The sequence below is a fragment of the Lissotriton helveticus genome, chromosome 3_1, assembly GCF_964261635.1.
Source record: "Lissotriton helveticus chromosome 3_1, aLisHel1.1, whole genome shotgun sequence".
Classification (NCBI taxonomy): Eukaryota; Metazoa; Chordata; class Amphibia; order Caudata; family Salamandridae; genus Lissotriton; species Lissotriton helveticus.
In genome coordinates, this window is record NC_136061.1 from 1906541168 (window position 1) to 1906558908 (window position 17741).

The window sequence follows — 17741 nt, forward strand, 5'->3', positions numbered from 1 at the left end:
CCCCCCCTTCTTTCTTTTTTTCTGTTGTAAAACATAATAATGTCCGCTGTTTATCGCTTATTCATGACATTACCATTGAAACCAGGATCTCCTGTTAATTTATTGGCACTGTTACTTATCTTTAAGGGTCCAGCCAGTATTATGCATTTATGTTTTCTTTGCACTGTGGTCACGTTGATGAGCTCCTGTTGTTGAACAATACAGTGAATGAATCTGCTTTGAATTATTATGGTGGTGACAAAATGGTTTTTTGTATATATATTTTTCAGATCCCCTGGTATCTGCACAATTACGATGAAAGAGGTCCTGATGAAGGTGGCCTAAAGCTGCCGAAACGCGCGTAGACCTGATGCGAGGGCCAAAAGTTACACCGTGTGGCCCACACTTTTAGCATTGTCATTCTGCTAATCACAAATTCAGTTCCTTTCTCCATCTTAGTATGAGGTTTGATTGTGGTATGATTGTGAGCACGTGAGTATGTTGATGGATATGGTTGTTACCAAGGGGTAATTTTTACACATTATTTTTGTTGCTTATATTCATGATTTAACTGTATTACTTCTGACTTTTTGATACAAACTGATATATTCTTGTTGTGATCTCTGATTGATAACGGTATTTATATGAATTGAAAAAAAGAAAAAAAGAAAATTTTATATGTTTTTGAATAATTCCAGTGCATATCTCGTTTTTGTCACCTGTTTGGGAGATTTACAGATGTATTTACACAATTGAATTACAGGGCCATCGTAGGAACAACCCCATACATTTCAGGGTTTTTTGCTCCCCTCTGTTCCTTGGCCATAATTAGTTCTCTTGAGGGGGTCCCATTGTACATGTTGCTTACTCTGGGCAGATGCCTGTTGTTCCCTCGCCTGCTCTATGCCCAGGTGCTTGTTCTCCCCTATATCTATGCTTGATGTTCCTCTACTTACAGGTGCATGTTTTTTGTTGTTGGTCCGTATTTAAGTGCACGCCCTGCCCGTGTTTGCTAGTTACTTCTTAAGTGGCCACGTCCATGGGCGTTTGTTATTTCTATCTACCTCTGCCCCCACTGAGTTATTCAATTAAGTGATTTTTTTGTATTAATCTGTCTTTGCGCTAGCGGTACGTGTCGCTAGCTGTAGGTGTATACGCCGGGTATTCGAGCTTTTCTACCCATAACTGGAGATGGCCTGAACTTGAACTGGAGATGGACAGCCAAGGTTAAATCCCAAATTGGGAGATTATCGCGATCACACTGTAGTTTGAGGACTCCAAAGCTCAGCTTCAGCCACAGCTCGGCGCCCGGTGCAGACGATCGCTGCCCAGGCGGTGGGCTTCACTGCCTCAGTTCAAACTTCCACAGCTTCAGTTCTGGCATCACTACCTGGTCTGGATTCAGATCAACGAGTGCCTTGCTCAGAACTTCACAGCCTCCTATCAGTTTTTACTCTGCACGGCTAACGCAGCACGGTCGTGCTCTTCCTCGTCTGTTTGAACAGGACTTCCGCAGCTTTAGACTCCCGGGCGCAGGCTCCTCACAACTCCAGCACACAGACTAGGCTGGACCGGGGCACCCACCGCTGGAGGTAGCAGACAGATCACCACTCCAGGCACCCGCAGCCAGGGGAAAACAAAGAGCACTCAAACGATTGTCCAATCACAGCCCAGGGTTCTACAGAGGGTGTGACGGACGTCTCTGCTGGCGCTGTGGTTGGTCAGTGCCTGGATCCGTCAGCCGACAGTCACGTGCAGCCGTCCCCGGGCAGGGTTCACGGTTATCTCTCTGACTGAGCGCGCGCGCGAGAGCCCCGCGGAGGCTGCAAGTAATGGCGGTAAGTGGGGCTTGGGGGGTGGGGGGGGCGCTTGTATGTATGCGGGGGGGCGCTTGTATGTATGCGGCGGTGTCGTTGGCCGGGGGGGTCTCTGTATGTGTGTGTGCGTGCTTTCGCAAGAATGACACCTTCAATCGCGCACTGAAAAGAAGGAACGAAACACTTTAACGCCTTTAAGTAAAGTCCGCGCTATATAAAAATGCCTAAAGACGCATTCGTGCAAAGTCTGTGCTATATAAAAATGCCCATATAATAAAATGAGTACTTCATTAAAGCCTAAAAAGCGAAAGCAATGAACGAAAGCGATCGCGCTCTAAGAAACGAAACAGAAAGCACGCTCACACAGACAAAGAAACATGCTGAAGGAAAAGCGCGTGCACGCAGTGAAATCCAGCCGAAGAGAAGCGCGTGGCACTTTCTTGTCCTTCATTCCCCCGAGTCAGACAGCTATAAGTCTCCACCTGGACGCATCCTTCGGATGCTAATTCAAGGCTCGACCTAAAAACTGTCACACAGTGCTGAGGTGCGTTTTAAAGTGGGCAGGCATGGAACAAAAATGTCATGAGTTTTTAAAAGATTTCATCTACTTTTAGCTTTCCTGCAGCCGACATTGCTAGCTGTGAAGGAGAAGATAACACTTTTACCAGTGTTACATGTATGGAGCAGGTGTAACAAAGAAAGGTACTGCTCCACTGTGCAAAGGTAAGCATAACTTTGATCTGTTTTTGGGACACTTGTCCTTGAACTGCACTGCTGTGATCCTGACCCTTAGCCCTAATGGGAGTTCCACTTCTGGGGTTTGATCTACCCTAATCCAATGTGCTTTGGAGCTTGCATTTGAGCATGCATGTATGTTCATTTGTGTATGTTTATGGATTTCTTTATGTGCTTTCCTGTATGCTGGCTATATGGTGTGTGTGGGTGTGTGGACATGCATGCCTGCATGCTTCGTTTTTTGTGAATAAACTATACATGAGAAAGCCCTTGTAGCTTTGCCAGTACCCAGTGATAAACGGACCTGTGCAGGAACAGGTGGGATTTCCTCTTTTGCATCCAGAATTCCCCCTCTCGAATAGGGCCATTTCTTACCAAGAATACACGAGTAGAGGATCTATTTTGACATAGTCTCATTTTGCCTGCCACACAAAAGTGGCACAAATATAGGTTCACACTACTTTGTGTGCCAGCCATGTGTGTTATAATGCCACTAGAGATTTAAAACATAATTCAACTGCTCAATAAGACTCTTTGGGGACCGTTTATGCAGACACTAGGAACAAATGAGTTTATGCAATGACATTTATGCACACTATCCAAATGTCTCTTGACATGGATCATCAGAAGTCACCAAAATAAGTAGGTCATGAGGGGTTTCTTAAAGGAAGTTAAGCCATTTATAGTCTGACACGGATCATCGGAAGTCACCTAAATAAGCAGGTCTTGAGGGCTAACTTAAAGGAAGTCAGGTATACGTCTGACACGGATCATCAGAAGTCACCTAAATAAGCAATCATTGAGGAATGTCTTAAAGGACGTTAAGTCAGCTATACCTCGGAGTTTAAATGAAGAGTATCGGATTGAGGGTTGACTTTCCTGAGTACGTGAAGTCGTATAGAGGGAGCAGAAAAACAGGTGTGTGTGGGAAAGGCAGCCCGTGCACTTACCATTCACCTTTCTGAAAGTCCCCAAAGTATCAAACAGGTGTATGTATGACACTCGCGCTCTGTATTTCTGCAGATTCAGGATTCTTGCTGACTCGGCAACCCTTATCTTTCCCTAGTGGATCCGTGCGAGGCCCTCAGACATATACCTGATGTGTCAAAGAATCTCCAATGCCTAACTTTAATTTTACAAAGCAGTGTCAGTGGTTTGAGCCTGAGGGCAATGCCTAGTAAATGCCTACCTATGTGAGGAAAGGACGTTACCGCTCTGAAGCACCGGTTCCATCTCGGCGCAAACAGAAATGAATAACGCAGCAAATTAAAAAAAAATGGGAGTGGACAGGATTTTCTGTATTGACATAGAGAATGGCATTTCCAACTATTTTAATCGCTAGGTGGAGGAAAATGTTTGAGGAAAATCCTCGCCTTACTGTTGTATACTTTGGAGTAACAAACACCCATGCAGAGGTTTTATTTAATGAGGCGAAACTTCGAAATCGGAAAACTTGTCATAAGCTAACAGTAGCAGTAAAGCCGGATACAGGCATAAGCAAGCATGTACTTGAAGCCGAAGTGACTTACCTCAGTCAACTAACTACAGACACATGACGTGAAGCACAGGCTATAAAAAAATATTCATATTGAGAGGTAAATTTGCTGGACAATCCGGAATATTTGTTTTCTGAGTATAATAAACTTGATAACGCGTATTATTATGAATATGACTTGGTTAAAGATCACAAACAGAAGTGCCAGTGGTGAGAAAATCCCCAATTACTCTAGAGGCGAAAATTGAACTTCCTTCTCCACAGAATGTCAGAGGGCCCACAGCTTAAGACGCTGAAGCACTATAATATAACTTCACTAAATATAATTTCTCTTCATTCATACGTGGTGGGCGCAATCATTCCACTTTATTCTTGTTGTTTATTTCAAAGCCATTTACATTGGGTCCCCAAGACATCCTTTGAAAAAAGTTGTGAATCTAGAGAATCCCACCAAAGTTGCTGAGTTCTATCGAACTTCTGCACATAGATATTATTTCTAGGAAAATCCTAACTTTAATTGGCCTGATGCAGGGATGCGTCTTAGCATCCCTGCTTTTCTATCTGTACATCTATATTATAGTTAGTGCACATTAACCAAAACTAGGGAATAGACAGATAGCCAACCTATTAAACGCTGATGATCTGGGTATGTTTCACGAATACACTGTGCAAATATATTAGTGATTAACCCAGTGGCGGCTGACATCTAGGGGAGGGCAGGGGCAGGTGTAAATGCAATTCAAATATTAAACACCTTCAACACAACATCCTACGGCCGGATCTCTTCTTTCGGACACTGAACAGGAATTGGATGCTACAACTCCCTTGACCAATCCTGGCACTGTTCAAAGCATGATAGCAGCACCCTGATTGGAGTAAGCGGCATGTCCCGGCGCTCCACAGCCCACTGGAAGACCACACTTGCTCTCAACCCAGCTGTCTTAATACAGCTGGGTTGAGAGGTTCAAAGTGCACATGTCAGGGTAACCATCACAAGATGGCAGGCCAAAGAGAGATGTGCACTTTGAAAAGTGCCCAGGCAGCCCACCCCTCACCCTGCTGCTGTCATTCAGCAGGCCCCACCCCGTCCTGATGCTCTGCTCAGGACGGGTGTATGACAAATAACATAGTAATAAATTAACATTTTATTTTTCATCTCTGGGGCTTTGCTTGGGGGGCAATTAAGTAGGGTGACATTCCTCTGCTCCAATGGAGGAGCTGCCCCAGGATTAACCATTACAAAACCAAATTGTAATATTAGGTAAGAAAACCAAAAAATGTGGAACCTGGTCAATCAACGTTAAAGACAGAAATAAAACTACAAGAATATAAGTACCCTGGCATCTGGGATGACTCAATTGTCTTTTATGTTTCTCAAAAAGAAATATCAAAGGCATAGCCCATGCCTCAATCTCTGCATTCATAACATTGTCCAAAAATATTTTTTGACCCATTTTGGATCCATTGCTTACAGTAATGGGGTTGAAACTGTTTCCACCGATAACATATGGCAGTGAAATCCTGCTAGGAAGGCATTGCCAAGCATTTAGACACAATGGTGGCAAGAGCCTATGAGTTAACTTTCTTCCTACGAAAGATGGCCTCATTGGCCTAGACAAGGTTTGTTTCAGAAGCCGTGTCTTTGGCCTAGACATGGACTCCTAAAACGAACCGTACCAAGGCAGGGCACCCTTATCTAGACCTACCATACAATGAGAGCTTCAAATTAAGGCACGTTAGATAAACTGCTATGGCCCATGGCTCCTCCCCTTCGTGGCCAAAGTCACAGAGAAAATCGTCAATGCCCAGCTAACAATATTCATCGAAGAAAACTGCATCCTTGACCCCTCGCAATCTGAATTCCGAAGCAATCACAGCACCAAGACTGCTCTACTCGCCGCCACAGACGACATCCGCGCCCTCCTAGAACAAGGACACACCACAGCCCTAATACTACTCGACCTCTCGGCAGCGTTCAACATCGTCTCCCACCGCACACTCACCGCCAGACTTCCCAACGCCGGCATACAGGGAAGTGCCCTCTAATGGATCTTCTCCTTCCTCACCGGCACAACCCAAAGAATCAGACTGCCACCCTTCCCCACCGAACCCACGGAAATCAACTGCAGAGTGCCCCAAGGATCATCGCTCAGCCTCATGCTCTTCAACATCTACATGGCCCCCCTCGCCGCCATCGTCAGACAGCAAGGACTCAGGAAAGTATCCTACGCTGATGATACCCAGCTCATCCCCTCCCTCACCAAGGACCCCGTCACCACCAGACTCAACTTCCAGGAAAGAATGAAGGATGGCACATCCTGGATGAGCAGCAGCTGCTTGAAGCTCAACTCGGAGAAGACAGAGGTCCTCATCCACAGACCCTCCCGCTCTGCATGGGACAATAGCTGGTGGCCCACTGCCCTCGGCAGCCCTCCTACCCCCACGGACCACGCTTGATAACCATCAGACTGGACTACGGAAACGCCCTCTACACTGGGATCAACAAGTCTCTGCTCCACAAACTCCAGACCATACAGAACACCGCAGCCAGACTCATCCTCGGCACCCCTCGACACGAACACATCACCCAACACCTGCGCAACCTCCACTGGCTCCCCGTAGAGACGAGAGTCACTTTCAAGATACCCACCCACGCCTGCAAATGCCTCCACAACACCAGACCCCAATACCTCAACGAGAGGATCTCCTACCACGTACCCAAGAGAAACTTCCAATCCGCCAACCTCGCCCAACCTCGCCCTCGCTGAAACCCCACGCATCAGCAAAGCCAGGATAGGTGGAAGAGCCTTCTCCTACATCGCGGCCAAGACCTGGCTCTGAACATCTTCAGGAAGACAGACAAGACCTGGCTCTTTGACTGAACGGAGCTGCCTCCAGCGCCTTGAGACCCCCACGGGTAAATAGCGCGCTTACAATTCCCCTGATTGATGGCAAAACAGCCTCTCATTGACTTTACTTGGAAGAATCCAGTGTTTTAGCACACACATTGAAGTCTGCCTTTGATTTTGCCACAGAGGAAGTAAAGTAGCTTCAAGCTGAATACATATATAGGGCTCATGAAAATACTACAAATTCGATTTCTGAAATGGTTGATAAATAGATTTAAATAACTATAATGTCAGTAACAGACATAAATGACGAAGTCAAAAGCACCACATGGTTTAATCATAGTTAATGGGTCTCAAGAGACCAGGAGCAGTTGTAAAGAATGAATGAAAACATAGGCGTGGAAGGATTGATGGTACTGAAGAAAAGCGAAGAATATAAGTCAGACCTGCTCCCTGTACTTGGTGATGAAAAGACAGTGGCTACTTAGGCTTGGAATGGCTGAACCAGAGATATTCAACAACGCATTCTTTTCTTTTGTTCAGAGTACTGAATTTTTAGAAATAATTGCAATTGGCCATTTGGAATGTTGAACTTGGAAGAAATATAAATACAGTGTGCAAATGTCATCCTGAGACTGAAAAGGCCATAAACCTTACAATATGTATATTCCTCAATGCAGAAGCCTATTTGCTGTTGTAGAAGGAATGCTAGTTAAAGCGCTATTGCCTGCTCATCCACTTCCTCATTACAGCCATTACAGCTATGAGGTAAGTCCACCTCTCCATACAGGCACTTATGTGCCTTATTTTCCTTTCTACAAGAAAAATAGATCCACCCAAATCTTCTAGTAGGTGAAGGTAAGGAGCTCCACTCCAGAAGACATGCTGTATGATGGATGCAAAACAGTTGTTTGTCTTAGATTTCCTGGACTGAGTTGAGTGCTTCAGCTTGGCTGGCAGTTGCATTCAGCAGGTGTGCAGATATGCAGAAGATATTCACAGGCTCACCTATCTCCAAATGGCTATGTAGATTGTAGGTAGCGCGGTTTTTGAGATACTATTCTGTTTTCATTCTGGTTATTTGGGACACATTGACATCAACAGTAAAGCCATTAATACTTCTGGTGTATTGCAGTTCTGTGGGTTTTGTAGTTATTTACAGGTATGGGGATTTCAGTCTGAACGTTCTGGGAGGTTTCTGTCTCAGTTTCCTTTCATGTGCCACTTTTGGTAATGAATGGTGTGCCACCAACCACCAAAAGTAATTTCACCAGCCTCCTTTATGAGAGTCTCCTTTGAGACTTGGATTTCGGTTCAGTAGGGTCTTACATTTTGACAAAAGATTTAGCTGTCAATCCCAGCCCCCAGCCTTTTGTTCTCTGACCTGTATCCATATTTAGGGCCAGATTGCTATGTTAGCGGAGAGGGAACTCCATCGCTAACACAGTGGTCCTCCCGCCTGTTTTTGATGTGGGCAGACCTTGAGTTTAGCCACTGCGGTGATACCCTGTACCAAACAAAAACATTTATTGACAGGAAGCATAGTGACACAGATTCCCTCTAATGCTTTATAAATGACGCAAGCTTGGTATTCTTTTATAAATCTGGCATGCGGTCCCTCCACCAGTCGCCTTCTGTTGCCTGGTGGAGGAACAGGCCGTCCACCAGAAAATAAAACGCCCCCTTAATGTCAAAATAGAAACTTATGGATTGTGTAGTCCTGGTCCAGTTTGGGGCATTGCATCCTGCATCAAGGGACCCTGCAGTGGCTCTCCACTGACTCATCCAGGAAAGATTTTGAGCCCACTAGGTTTCCAGGTTGTTTTCCATCCTATCTCTGCACAGGGTCTTTCATGGCTTTTTGGGCAATTCTTGAGGTTTGTTTGTGCGCACGTTTTTACCTTTAGTAACTATTTTATCTTTGGGTTCCATTAGGCTCCTTGTGGTATGTTATGGATTAGGGCTTTTCTGAAGGCTGTATTTTATTGTCCCTTCTTGGACAAGAAACTGTTCGGTCGACTAGGCTTGAGTACAGGTTGTCTCCAGCTCAGGTAGGGGCCATTCTTGGAATTAGATTCTGCTCAGTCAACTCATCTTGAGCACGTGGGGGTATGACCACCAGTTCACATTTCACTTTCCTACTGCATTTGAGTTTTTCTTGCCCCTCCTAGTCAGACTTGTCAAGGTGATTTTTTCCATCCCTGCCTTGAGTATTGCTTACTACATTCAGCAGTTACTTCTTTGGTTCACATACGTTCCTTTACATGCTTCTCTGCTTCCTGGTTAGAAACTCATGGTATTTCTGTTTGGGTATTGGTGAGATGACTACTTGGATTGTTTTCTATGTTTGTTATCCTACTGCTTTCCAGTTACAGGGGATCTGATCTGGCCATATTGGAATGGTGGTTCTTTCTGGCGCATGCAGGTACATTCTCAGATGATGTGCTTTGCTGTAGATGGTGTACATGACTGCCATTAGATCGCTCTCTTTTGACATTGGTTTAGTCACATAGTGGGTCTAGTCAGCTAGTCTTAGGAATTGCTTTGGTAACCCTCTTGGCATAGCTGCAATGACCGTAAAGAGGACGTTGATGAAGAGGAAATGTTTCATTATTTACCAGTAATGTTATCACTCCATTCTTCTTCATTTCACTCTACACTCACATTAAGTCCCTCTCTTCCTCTCACTTGTTCGTTGATCTGGCAGTTCTGGGGGTTTGGGGAAAATTACAGGATGTCTTACATTTACCTATTGGAAGGTGAGGATGAAGCTATTTTTTCTTGTGGAAGGAGGAGTAGGGCAACAGAGTGCCTATCTACATCACAACTGTAATTACAGTACAAGAAAGAATGGACTCAGAATTCTGGAACTATCTGTAAAGTAATTGAGATGTATTTAGAAGTTTTGGACACTTTTTTAAATGCCTGGTAGAAGCAGAGGGCATCAGGTGGAGCACATTCCTCACTTACACTCACAGTGGAGATATTCCTGGTGAAAAATCTGCCAGGGATACCTAGTTGATACTTCCAACAGATAGTGTGGTGTAGAGGATTGTTGGCTATAGGTGTAGTTCATACTGAATTCTTTAACATACTGGGCATGGAGCAGTTCCTAAAGTCTGTCAAAAATGTGGTTCGATTGCTGGGATGCTCTTTGGCCAGAGTGGTGGAGATGGCATCACGCTGAACATGTGATAGTGGAGGCTGGGTTGAGCTGTGTCTGGAAGTGAATGGGGTGGTTGGTGCAATGCTGACAAGTGAGAGGAAGCTTTGTAAAGTCAAGCAGAGTGTTCTATGTTTATTTGAATCATCTTAATCCTAGATCCTAAATCTTGGATTTAGGATAAGTAGACATTTCTTTTGCCAAGATTAAAGCCTTTTGTCACAATGCCTTGTCTTTTCAAGATAGGTGAAGGCATGGTCTTCTTTAGAGTCGCAACTGATTATTTCAGTTTTAAGACATGCCCACTTCAGTTGTTTTAGGCTAGAGTGGGCCCATTTCAATTTGAATCTGAAGAAAAATATGAGTTCTCTCAAGGGAGGGATTCCTGTTACTACTGTAAAGTTGTTTTTAAATCCTATCTAATTGTGATCAATGTTATTGGTTTAGCATTTAGAATTCCTATGGAAGTGCACTATATGTCACCCCAGGTTCTAGAAACTTTTATTTAATACCTACACAGTTTTAACCAACAATATGCCTGAAATGCCCCTTTCACCAGGAGTTTTCCTAACACAGTTTTTGAGAGAACCCCTCATTTCGCCCGGAATACATAGCTGACAAGTAACTCCATGTCATGTGTGACTCTGCAAAGTTTTTAAACAACCACACTTTATATTCTGCCATCCTTAAGCACATACATTTAATGAAAAATAAACAAATCAAACAATATCATTGGTGCAATAGTTGACTGAAATGGCAGGACTGCCTGAAGGTGTCACACATGACACTGGGTCTGCAGGAATTGCAGCTCTGCGAAATGATGCTGGTAATTTCTGTCAGGCTAGAGAAAATGTCTGCCTTTGCTTCCTAACCAAATTCTGTCACAGCCCAATCAGTCATAAACTCCTTCCTAAGCCCCTGACAGCAGTGTAGAGGAGGCTCTGAACTCGGATAAAGTTCTTCAGGATGAATGTGGACTTCTGGTCCCGCATAAAGTAGAGGGTGCATATGCCTGTTTGTGCCACAGTGCAGACAGAAGCAGTGCACTCTAGTACAGATAATATGCTGTCCTAGGGAAGCCACAAACATGCAGCTGTTGTGGGGGCAGTGCATTCGTGAATGACAGAGCAGCTGGAGTGAACAACTGTAGAGTACATATACGCCAGCTCTGTGTGTTGGCTGCAAAGTTACAGGCGTCATAGTCAAGAGACCAGGGTTTTCAGAGAAGGTGGACGCTTGACTCTTCTGTCAGCAGAACCTTACAGGAGGCATGTTCCTGACTGGCAAGTAAGAGGCATGCAGACAGCAGGGACCAATGCTGGCTCCAAAGGGCCAGGAGTCACCACCAGGGGAACAGCATATGTTAAAATGACAGGAGACTGAAGGCCAACAGAGCATTTTATTGAACTCAAGCAGACACATCACAATACAATCCAACTGCCTCAAGTGTCAGAAAAAGAATATTTGTAATCAATATTGTACAGGTAAGCTTTCAGATTGACAATAAAATTAGGGGGTGTTGAAGTAATATATACTCATATGTATTAACACATCTTCTACTTTTAAATGACAAACAATTAGTAACAAAGTGGGTAGGGAAAGAGGGAAGGAAAAGGCAGAAGAGAAGCAAAAACAAAAAATAGTCTAGTACTGATTTATTCTCCAAGAAGTTGTCCTTACATTCACAGAGAATTTTACACATTCAGCCACAGATTCATCCCTTGAGGAGTTGTGCAATGAATTTTACCACTTACTGTAACTCGAGCGGAAGTACCTATGGCCAAACCTACGACTGCCCTTACCCCCTCGGATCTTTTAAGGTATATGGCAAAGACGTAATATCCTCCATCGCTGACATTCTGAAGTTCTGCCTGGCTCTAAACGAGGCAGGTGGAACTTCAATTTGGTGGAGAGCGTACTCTGTCAAATGTGCGACGGAGTCCCCTCTCCACCACACTCTAAATATGAGCCTTAGTCTTGTGTGCATTATCCTAGCATCATTTGGTCTTATCCTCTTGAGATTTCAACCTGCTACTGACTTCACCTACGTCAACCAGCCTGCTACTGACTGGAACTCTTCTTTTCAGAAGCAGAAAAGGGCTTACTCCAGTCACCAAGTTAGGGGAGATCATATATTACGCTAATCCTTCCTTGATGGTTAGGGCCACAGGCTTATAGTTTGATAGGGCAAGGTGGACGATGTTCTTAAGATAACAATTGAACCGCTTAACCTGGTCATTACACTGGGAGTCATAAAGTGCTGTGGTAATATGTTCAACACCACGTACCACCAGGAAATCGGAGATATCACTGGATGTGAATTGCATACAATTGATGGTGACAAGTAATACAGGAAAACTGTTCTTACTAGACACCTCCATAAGAAAATCTAGCACTTCAGAAGTAGTAGCACTTAATGCGAACTTGACTTCTAGCCATTTAGAAGGTTAGTCTATCAAAACCAGGGCAAAATAGGCAGACATATCATTGCTGACCATTTTGAAGCCGACCATGTGCATGGGGAAACCTGGGGGTATATTACCAACAACTAGCGATAATTTTTGTCTCTAACTTGTTTAGAGACAAAAATTATCGCCGCACATCGGCGATTTTTATCGCAGATAAACCTTGCTATTAGCAAGGTTTATCGCAAATGCGATAAAAAACGGCCGCAATGCATGAATATCGCTGAAAAGTCAGCGATATTCATGCATTATCGAGCAAATGCTCTTAGCCATGTTATCCACCTCCCATTGGATAACATGGTGAAGAACTGCTCAGGGCAGGTGTTAGCTTTTGGAGATATTCGCGCCTAGCGCGAATATCTCCAAAAGTTGGTAATAGGAGATAGCGATGTTAGCGACTGTTTCCAGTCGCTAACATCTTGGCACGCCCACTTTGCATGTCATTAGTGATAAATATCACTGACATGCAAAGCGGGGCCCAAGATGGTCGCTATCTCCTATTAGCTGTCACTAACTGGTGTTAGCGACAGCTTGGTAATAGGGAGATAATTTTATCTCCGCTTTCTTGGCTTTTAAAGCCAAAAAAGCGGAGATAAACCCCTTGATAATATACCCCCTTGTTTCTAAAATTCTTGTCACATTTAGCATTCACATCATATTCCGTAACAAAACGTTCAGCCTCTGCATCCAAAACCGGGGCACCATAAATGAGTTCTCAACAAATTCTTCAATGCAGGCATGTACAGTTGTCAATGATGGCACACCTTTAATATTCGGTCCTACACACCTTTTAAAGGGACACATTCATCCTTGTGGAAAACAATGTTATCAGCCACACTCAGTTATGAGAATACTTGGGAAAGTGAATGCAGGGCTACTACAAGAATCTTTTCTGGTTGCCAATTTTTCACAAACATGTTTCATATCCTGATTGAGTACTTCCTCTTTCATGTCTTCCGTTCACTAATGTACTACTTGGTAGAGTACAAACATACTCAACACAACCTCCAACTCATCTGAACAAAACCCATCCATGTCATCTTTCGAACAGGGAAATCGAGACAAACACTCTGCAGTATGGTTTTTATTTCCAGGAACACATAAGACATCAATGGAAGTCTCTAGGCAATTTGGATCACAATCTTGTTATGCAGGCAGTTGAAGGCAAACCTTCTCCAGGGGATAACGTATGGACAAGAGAATTGTCATCAGTTTGTAAAGTAAACGTATTGCCCTAAATGAATTGTCTAAAATAATTGATAATCTACACACAGACTAGAAGTTTTATTCTATTATGTCAATAAAAAAACGTCAAAAAGAGTTTATTGTTTCAGTTAATTAATCCCATAACAATACGTTTACTAAAAACAAATGCTGTGAATGAAAGAAGTTATTATTTTCCCCTTTTTTCTCTCTTGTTCTATTGTGGCATATTGTCTTTCTGTATCACTCAGTGTCAAAGAGAAATATGCTACTACCCACTCATCACTTACAGATCTTCGGGAAGGGACCAACCTCAACCCATAAGAACTCACATCTACTGAAATGAGACAAGTTTCTACTCTAGAATTTTTTTTTAAGGTGGGAGCAATACCAATCTGTTTCTTAATGTTGAGAAGTGCTTCATTTTGTTCCATGTCCAAATATATTCACCCTCTTGCATAAAAGTTTTCTTACGAGTTCTATTACAGTAGCAACGTCTCTCACAAAGTAAGACAAATACTCACACAGGCCTATAATGGACACACATTTATTTCTTACTGTCTGTGGATGGTGTGTCCCTTAGGGCATGGACCAAGGATTCTTTGGGAGCGAGCCCGTGCTTGGAGATGGTGTCCCCTAAATACTCGACTTGTGTTTTGAACAAGTTACAATTCTCGACCGTTCACCTGGAACGTACAACATCTAGCACATCAGAACCTTCCTTCATGTTTTTCTGAACACCAGAATATAATCTGGAAACAGTGGGTCTTGTCATGCAAGACTCTATGCAAATGGTCCATTGCCCATTGATAGAGGGATGTCGCCAATGTCAAGCCAAATGGCATTCTCTTGTACCTAAAGAACCCAAAAGGTGTTATGAAAGCAGTGCGTGGTCTGGGCTCTTCAGCTAATACAATCTGATGCTAAGCATGTATGCAATATATAACAGCATGGTCAAATGAGTTGAACGTTTTACCTTAGCAATATGGATTTCTTCAGGTAGATTATGACTCATATCACTGTGTACGGGGCACCACTTGGTCAGTTTGCAGGCATTAAGGAGATACACATGTATTCTAAAATATAATAAACTATGGCTTTTTCTACATTGATTGATTGCACAATACATTATATCAACCCCAACAGCATACTCTCCAATCTCACCTTATTAAAGATTGCTCAAAGGGTTAGACACTTCCTAATTGATATGTGGTGTGAAATGTTTGCTCTGTGTTCAAGTTCCACTAAAGGCCATTTTAGTCGTTTATCCTTTACATGCTTGATAAACTGAGTACCATCAAATTGGGTAATACAAATCATAATTATTCAGTACATTAATTCATCCATGCTTAGAAATTGGACTAAAATACAATTAATACATACATGAAATGCTGATACCAAAATACATTTCTCTTACCTGTGATTGCAAAGATACAAGCTGTTTTTCCTCCTCTTTTAGACCTTTGAAGTATTTTAGCAGGCAATCAACCCTATTTAAACATGAAATAGAGTTCAGTTTTGGTGCTTGATATACATCACTCGTTTCACTAAATAACTCTCAGGACTACATTACTAATTACTGTTTATCCTTGTTGTTCTAGATCTAGTCACTCTCTGCATTCTCGTAACGTAAGAATAACGTAAAGCCAGTACTCCTGCTAACCCCGGGTCCAAACAAAATTCCACTACCATGTATATTTCCTTTCTCCAACAGCTAGACAAGTGAGAACCCTGCTGTTGAACTGTTCACCAGAGTCTGTGTTTTTTGTTCCTGCCTACTCTTCCCCATTTTGCTATCCCCTCAAGCTATATACTGGCAGATGCATCAACGTAGCCTTTTGCTATTCCTAAATAGCGATTTTTAAGGAATCGCTATTTAGGAATAGCAAAAGCCTATGCATGTAGGAATCGCTATTAAAATAGAGATTCCTAAACATTCCTTAATTGCTACTCGCAAATTGCTAGTCGCAATTAAGGAATGCTGTCCCATTCATTCCTATCAGCCTACAGGTCCATAGGAATGTATTGGAGATTGCATGAGCAATTTGCGAGTACCAGCAGGTACTCGCAAATTGCTCATCCAATTTCAAGGGTGCAAGGGTGTCAAAATGACACCCTGTTGCACCCCTGAAATAGATCTATGCACATATGTTGCACACACACACATGCCCTAAGGGCATGTGTGTGCACAACATGAAACTTCGAAAAATGCACAAAAGTGCTTTTTTCAAAGTTTTAGCAAATTACCATGAAGTGCAACTTCATGGTAATTTGCTCCCCCTATTAGCGAATTCGCTATTTTTTTGACTTTCATGCATTGCATTTAAGGAATCTCAATTTGGGATTCCTTAAATGCAGTCACAATTTAAGGAATCTCAATTTAGAGATTCCTTAAATTGCGATTTTTGCATTTGGGATGATGCATCCCAAATGCAAAAATACCGGGAGCAAAGGGGCAGATTCTCAGAATCTGCCCATTTGCTCCCGGTATTTACTTTGATGCATATGCCTGATAGTTGTTTCTTTAAGGGGTTTTGGCATATAAAGTGAATCTTTTACAAAATGCACAAGTGACTCGCTTCATAAAAGTATATTTAATCCTAAATGTCGAATCATGACAGAATTGACCTTTTCATGTCTGCCAGGAATCGCCACAGGGAATTTCTGGCAGGTGTGAACCTATCTAAGTGTGTGGAGATCTCTGTGCACATGTAAATCCCACTCAAGGGATGGGAAAATGGGCTTTCGAAGGCATGTTTAGATTCCACGTATATGAACACAGACAATGATGCATGTTTGTGAGGATTCACAAACTTCTCTCATTGCTGTTTCCTTCTTGAAACGGTAGGATCTTTAATCCAGCTAGCAGTGGTGGCTGGTGACATTTGAAAGTGGTAGGGCGTAAAAGTTGGGTATGAGTGTTCCGTCTCGAGCTTACGAAGCGTGCAAGCAAAACCAACAGAAAGGGTGTTTGGGCATTCTCCTCCAAAGAAGGTTTTGAAGAAAACAGTGACAAATTGTGCATTTTAAAGGAATTTTGAAAAAAGGAAGGAGGTTTATAAAGCAATTGTGAACTATAGTGTGAAAATTGTACATTACACTGAAACTATGGAATTGTTTCACATAAGCAATCTGAATATCCACATTAGACAAATGTGTTTCAAATATGAATTTCACCATCCACCCTGGACATAACTACCAATTAACAAATAAAAAACCACAGACGGCCAATTCGGTTGATTGAAATGTGAATGTCACCATCAACAATTCTGACTAGCTTTCCCTTCTTCAAGACTGTGTGGCATTATTTATGTTTACTATCACTCTACACACTAAAGCAGGCAACAGTAAACACTCACTAGGAGAAAACATTTCAACTTAAATTGTATGTCTTCACAACTATAAAAACACTAATTTAGAGTGCTTTAGATCAGATTTGTTAGCGCTCCATACCTCAGGGGTGGAGGAGGAAGAGCCACCTCAGGGGTCCTATACTTAAAAGATACACTGACTGCCTCCATCTATCGCCCCTACCCCACATCTGTCAGTATGAAGGACCCCCAAGCACATTTACCAATGGAATAAACCGCCCTCCTATGCATGCCATTAACAGCAAACTCTGTCCATGCACATAATCTGTTATAATGGAGCCAATGCCCATTCACGCTTCATGCACACGATATGTTCACACCAGGGCAGTGGGCACACATGCACACTTCACGAGGACACAGGACAGAGGCCCACCCCCACACGCACACATATTTACAAGCACAGACTGTGTCAGAAACATGCATACATTAATTGTTTAAAAGACGCCTCGCAGATTGAGTTTTTTTTTTTTTACTGAGGAATGTGGTCATTCGTGGCTTCTTTTTGTTTAACTACATATTCTGCTTAGGAGGACAGATTTACCATACAGTTAAACTTCTACATCACGTCAAAAAACCTTTTGCAGTTACATTCATCCACAGTACCTTTATCCTGCTCTTGCCCAGTGGCTCACGGGGACTGCTCTCACTTACTACCACCTTCAAA

General features: G+C 42.9%; 1 protein-coding gene across 1 annotated transcript in view; it reads right to left on the reverse strand.

The window, feature by feature from the left end:
- Nucleotides 1–17741, reverse strand: part of TRPM5 (transient receptor potential cation channel subfamily M member 5) — a 549888-nt gene that overhangs the window by 101168 nt on the left and 430979 nt on the right. Inside the window, exon 22 of the mRNA XM_078683456.1 lies at nucleotides 15124–15196. Coding sequence (XP_078539582.1) covers nucleotides 15124–15196 — 73 coding nt within the window. The remainder of the gene's footprint in view (nucleotides 1–15123; nucleotides 15197–17741) is intronic.